Source organism: Priapulus caudatus, unplaced genomic scaffold (assembly GCF_000485595.1).
Source record: "Priapulus caudatus unplaced genomic scaffold, Priapulus_caudatus-5.0.1 Scaffold2814, whole genome shotgun sequence".
NCBI classification, from domain to species: domain Eukaryota; kingdom Metazoa; phylum Priapulida; class Priapulimorpha; order Priapulimorphida; family Priapulidae; genus Priapulus; species Priapulus caudatus.
Genome location: NW_014579875.1, coordinates 21,935 through 28,269, shown reverse-complemented (window position 1 = coordinate 28,269; position 6,335 = coordinate 21,935). Strand labels below are relative to the sequence as shown.

The 6,335-nt window shown below is 38.5% G+C and overlaps 1 protein-coding gene across 1 annotated transcript; it reads left to right on the top strand.

Annotated features, from left to right (window-relative positions):
• The first annotated feature begins 215 nt into the window (after positions 1–215).
• LOC106819082 (otopetrin-1-like) lies at positions 216–5,523 on the top strand. The gene is made up of 5 exons (XM_014823742.1): positions 216–246; positions 715–875; positions 1,544–1,709; positions 3,730–4,165; positions 4,827–5,523. The coding sequence occupies exons 1-5, from the start codon at positions 216–218 to the stop codon at positions 5,305–5,307; spliced, it is 1,275 nt and encodes a 424-aa protein (XP_014679228.1). The 3' UTR covers positions 5,308–5,523.
• Positions 5,524–6,335: the final 812 nt, after the last annotated feature.

The following is a 6,335-nucleotide window of genomic DNA, read 5'->3' as shown; positions in this document are numbered from 1 at the left end:
GAATCCGTGGAAGCTTTGTACGACGTGGGTTTCAGGGTTTGAGCTCGTGAATCTACAAACAACGCCATTTTGTATATTGCGTGTACAGACGATTCTCGGCTTAATTACAAGGGAAAACGTTTGCCTGCTGTTAGATAATTCACTGTGCGTTACGAGACTCCACACGTAACGCTACTTGTTGAGTATTCCGATCCTGTTTTTACCTGATCTCCGGCATGGTGGCAAAAATTACGATTCAAATCTTCAGTAAACGCTGCAGATACAATTGTCACTAACTCAGATTGTTTTCTCAGATAGCACGGGATATATATGATAGCTGGGGAGAGATAGATATACATCTAGGCAATATACCTTGTGTTCGTTCGGTAGAGAGATATGAAAATTACCCTCTACGTAGAAGATATAGGAGAACGCGCATGCGCACACAACCGCCACTGGGCAGCAAATGTCACATGGAATGTTTGTCTGCTTACTTATGTCTGGTCTGTATGATGATTACAGTACTTTATACTTAAGAAATACTTAATTTCATCTTTTAATAAGCAACATGCTTATATATTTGTCTTGGAGTAAAGTCCATAGGTATTTATATAATTAAAAATTATATAAAATAAATAAATGATAATGAATAGATTAATAATTTAACTTATTAATGAAATAAAACTAATGAAATACTACTAACTCTATTTCCCACGTTCGGCTGTGCGATTTCAGTGTTTGGTGTTGGAGGAATGATCTACAGTACATTGCACGTTGTTGTCTACCTAAGTGCTGGCCTCGACACTAGGTGTCGCCACGTGATCGGCGTCGTCTCGGCTGTCATGCACATCATTTTCACGTTCACTCAGCTCTACTTTATGTTCAGTAGCTCAAAGGTGCGTTTCTCTCATAGAAATCATATAGGTAGACTTTGGTCTCTATATTAATCTATTTCTATGGTTTCTCCCTGTTACAATTTCGCAGTCGGCTGTTTACGGCGTATGCGCTTGACTACGTCACAGGCGCCTGCTTACGTCACGAACGCCAATATATATATAACAGGCGCATGTATAGATACCATATAACACGATGATATGTTATATTATGTTATCTATAGGCGCACAGACGTCGTACGGGCTCCTGTGTGACCGACACAACGTACTACGTATTAAACGAACCATCGCTCGGAACAAGCACGATGCAGTTATATGAGTTATCCTTAATTTAGATTCAGCATCGCATCGTATTTCACACGAACAATCTTGTGTCCAACACTCCTCTCTTCCACAAGAACCGCGTTCCGTACACGTAGTAAATGTACATTATATATAATATCTTGCAATTTAGATTTAGATGTCGTATGCATCGTAACGCTATATAGTAATGTATATTATTTAATTATGTAACTGTGTAATATGTAATATGTAAAATGTAATTATTTTATTATGTAATTAGTAGTATACGTAATACAACGCTATATAGTAATGCTAAACACGAGCCTAACCAGTAAACGTCTACAGGCGAGATGTAACGCCGCCATGTGATTGGTTGATTTCTCTCGCAGATGTGCATACACAAGTATAAGACGGTGGCGCGATTCGGACTGATGCACGGGCTAGCGGCAAACATGTGCGTCCGGATAAAATACCTCGTCAAAGAAACGGTCGACGAGCTTGCGGAGATGCATAATGAAAACGCTGTTCGTGCCGAAGAAGAGTCGCCTGACGTCGGTAGGTAACATCGCGCGTAAATGCTTGGTCCGCGACCATATATATGACAATGTGCGGTATAGTTGCAGCAAAAAATAGGCGGGTATAGTAATAGCAATAGTAATTGTAATGGTAATAGTAATAGTAATAGTAATAGTAATAGTAATAGTAATGGTAATAGTAATATTAATAGTAATAGTAATAGTAATAGTAATGGTAATATTAATAGTAATAGTAATGGTAATATTTATAGTAATAGTAATAGTAATACTAATGGTAATGGTAATATTAATGGTAATTGTAATAGTAATAGTAATAGTAATGGTAATATTAATAGTAATAGTAATAGTAATAGTAATGGTAATATTTATAGTAATAGTAATGGTAATATTAATGGTAATGGTAATGGTAATAGTAATAGTAATAGTAATAGTAATGGTAATATTAATGGTAATGGTAATGGTAATGGTAATGGTAATAGTAATAGTAATAGTAATAGTAATAGTAATAGTAATAGTAATAGTAATAGTAATAGTAATAGTAATAGTAATAGTAATAGTAATGGTAATATTAATAGTAATATTAATAGCAATTGTAATAGTAATAGTAATCGTAATATAATAGTAATGGTAATGGTAATGGCAATGGTAATGGTAATACAGTTACTCCTCGATTATCCAAACGAGACGGGCGGAGAGTATTTTGTTCGGATAACTGATTGTCCAGATAACTGATTGTTCGCATAACTGATTGTTCGCATAACTGATTGTTCGAATAACTAATTGTTTGGATAACTGATTGTTCGCATAACTAATTGTTTGGATAACTGATTGTTCGTATAACTGATTGTCCCAATAACTGATTGTTCGCATAACTAATTGTTCACATAACTGATTGTTCGCATAACTGATTGTTCGGATAACCGATTGTTCAGATAACTGATTGTTCGGATAACTGATTGTTCGCATAACTAATTGTTCACATAACTAATTGTTCGCATAACTGATTGTTCGCATAACTAATTGTTCAGGTAACTGATTGTTCAGATAACATATTGTTCACATAACTGATTGTTCACATAACTGATTGTTTACATAACTGATTGTTCGCATAACTAATTGTTCACATAACTGATTGTTCGCATAACTGATTGTTCACATAACTAATTGTTCGCATAACTGATTGTTCGCATAACTAATTGTTCGGATAACTGATTGTTCAGATAACATATTGTTCACATAACTGATTGTTCGCATAACTAATTGTTCACATAACTGATTGTTCGCATAACTGATTGTTCACATAACTAATTGTTCGCATAACTGATTGTTCGCATAACTAATTGTTCGGATAACTGATTGTTCACATAACTGATTGTTCACATAACGGATTGTTCACATAACTGATTGTTCACATAACTAATTGTTCACATAACTGATTGTTGGGATAATGAATGTTGGGGTAACCGAGGGTTGATTGTAGAAATAGTGATAGTAATATAGCAATAGTAATATTAATAGCAATAGCAATAGTAATATTAATAGAAACAATAACGGTGATAGCAATACTGACAGTACTTTAGCCTAAACAAATTCCTGGAAGTGGCGGCGGCAGGTTCGTGGCTATAAATAATGACAAGCGAGATTCCAACTCCCAATTAATGTAAAAGCGTGATAGTGGGGGACGAGACCTTTTTAGATGATTATATGACGATTTACGCTCATTGTAGGGTTATTGACATTTAGCAGGATTGTATCGTTCTTAAACAAATTAGGAGACAGTCGGCCCCTCCTCCCCCAGAGTTCACAGAGCTGACAGAGAAGGGAAACGATTAGTGTTTCTTCTGTTCAAACAATGGCGTGCCCATATATGGAATTATAATCAAAAGCGACAGTGACGTCATGCGCTTCTATAATGATGCCGTCCATTTGCGTAACGATATCATTCACATCGTCAGTGATGTCATACGCCTCTCTAGTGACGTCATCCGCTTTTCTAACGACGTCATCCACTTTCCTAATAACGTCGTCATTTTCCGCAGAGTTGTCACCGTGGAAGACGTGTCATGTTGGCGTCAGTGCGCACCAGGGGGAGGCAACCCACGTGATGGCGATCGTCAAGGTGGCAGTTACGGCCGAGAAGTTTCTCTTCCCGTGTCTGATCGAGTACAGCCTTGTCGCCGCTGCCATCATGTTTGTGATGTGGCAGAACATCGGTCAAGGCGACCCCGCGATCCGCAGCGGTGGCGACGCTGACGCTGGCGCTGGCGGCCGCGCGCACTTCCGCGTCGACTGCAACGGCGCCATCTTGGGTCTCTTCTTCGGCATTCTCGTCTTCGCATGCTCGCTGACGGAGCTGATCTTGTTCTTTCATATCAACGAAGATTCTCCAGGTCAACAAGAGCTTGTTATATTCGAGTCGTTTCTCATTGGTCTTCATGTCATCGCCATCATCGTCACAGCTGTCGCCATCTACAGGTAAATTCTACAGCGATCGATATGAATTTTTTGGGGGGTTAAATTTACATGTTTATTTTAGAGATAATGCTAGAGAGATAGAGCGAGAGAGCCAGACAGACAGACACGCAGAGAGAGAAAGAAAGAGCGAGAGAGATAAGGAGAGAGAGGAGAGGAGAGAGAGAGCGAGATAGAGAGAGAGAGGAGAAGAGAAAGAAAGAGAGGGCGAGAGAGAGAGAAAGAGAGAGAGAGACAGAGAGAGGAGAGGGAGAGAGAGAGAAAGAGAGAAAGAGAGAGAGAGAGAGAAAGGAGAGGGAGAGGGAGAGGGAGAGGGGAACAGAGAGACCATTCCAACGTAAACTAACGGAGTGTGTGTTTAGTTTATACCGCTCAGCACCCCCGCGCGCACGCACACACACGCGCACACACACGCACGCACACACAGACGCACGCACACACACATGCACGAGCGTGCGCACACACACATCTGCACACGCGCGCGCCCACAAAACAACCACACACACACACACACACACACACCACCACACACACACACACACACACACACACATACAGACAGAGAGGGAGAGAGAGAGAGAAAGAGAAAGAGCGAAAGTAAGAGGGCGTGGTTAAAGACATACATGCACTCTGCTAACACGCATTGCGAACGTTCTCCCCGCAGGTTGCGATCGCTGCCCTTCAGAGAACACGTCGAGGAGGAACTAGACACGATGCTGCTCTTCATCGCACAGTTCGGGGTGTTCCTCTACGCGATATGTTCCATCATCGCTACGAACCTGACGCTGTCGAACGCCGCCGAGACGCTGCTACTTGTTTTCAATATAGCGCGTGTGCTGCAGACCTGTCTACAGACGATGCTTATCATTGATGGCACGCGGCGCTACTCTGCGCATGCGCACGGCGAGCGGCCGGGCAAGCAGCTAATTACGTTCCTGATCGCTGCGAATCTCTCGCTCTACATTCTCAACACGTTCGAAATGCTGAAGGTGACAGCCAACCCCGTGCAGCGGAATTTCTACGGAACTATGGCGTGTACCATATTGACGCATATCTGCACGCCTCTAGCGATCTTCTATCGTTTCCACTCGACAGTTTGTCTGGCGGAGATTTGGAAGAATGCGTACACGCCGAATAAACATTGATTGCATCTATTGAATTATTACTCTTACTAAGTTCTAACTCTATGCGCGCTCTGTATTAAAGGTGGATTATTGTTTATTACAGTCATAGATTAGATTGTTCTTTCTCTCAGACCCACTCAGATTTACCTCTCACATTGAACTTACCTCTCACATGTTTTCACGTTGATATACACTTATAAATATAAATAAATAAATAAAGAATAATGTATAATGATATCTATCTATCTATCTATCTATCTATTATCTTATTAAATTTTTTCTTAAAATCCTAATTTCTAATCCTATCTATCGATCTATCTATCTTCTAATGTACTATTTTATTATCGTTCTTCTACTCTGATCTATCTATTATCTATCTATCTATCTATTCTTCTATCTATCTTCTATCTATCATCTTAGTTATCTAGTATCTATTATCGGTATATATCTATCTATCTATTTATTATCTATCTATCTATCTATCTGATTGATCGTATCTATCTAGTTATTGAATAATTTTATGCTATCTATCTATGCTATCTATCTATCTATTATCAATTTATTATCTATCTATCTATATCATCTATCTATCTATATATCTATCTTTTATTACCTATCCTACCTATTATTTTCTTATTTTCTAATTTATTTATCTTCTAGTTATCTATCTATCTATCTATGCTGATTATCTATTCTCTCGATTTATGTTCTATCTATCACCTTTTTATCTATTATCTATTATTATTAATTATCTATCTCTCACTATGTCTCTATCTATCTATTTATCTTATACTATTTCTATCTATTATTATCTATTATCTATCGCTATCTATCTATCTATCTAAGGCTAGTTTATTATCTATTTATCTATCTATTGTCCTATCCTATTATTTATGTATCTATCTATTATTTCTATCTATCTGGCTAGTTAGCTAGCTATTCTTATATCTATCTTATCTATCTATTCGTCTATCTTCCTCATCAGCGCTATCATCATTCATCTCCATCCATCATCATCTCATCCATCATCTCTCATCATCGATCATCAT

Excerpts from the sequence above, each read along its gene's own strand:
- LOC106819082 (XM_014823742.1), top strand. The coding sequence starts at position 216 with ATGGTGGCAAAAATTACGATTCAAATCTTCA. Across the intron at positions 876-1,543 it reads TTATGTTCAGTAGCTCAAAG|ATGTGCATACACAAGTATAA; the intron begins GTGCGTTTCTCT and ends TTTCTCTCGCAG. Across the intron at positions 4,166-4,826 it reads ACAGCTGTCGCCATCTACAG|GTTGCGATCGCTGCCCTTCA; the intron begins GTAAATTCTACA and ends TTCTCCCCGCAG.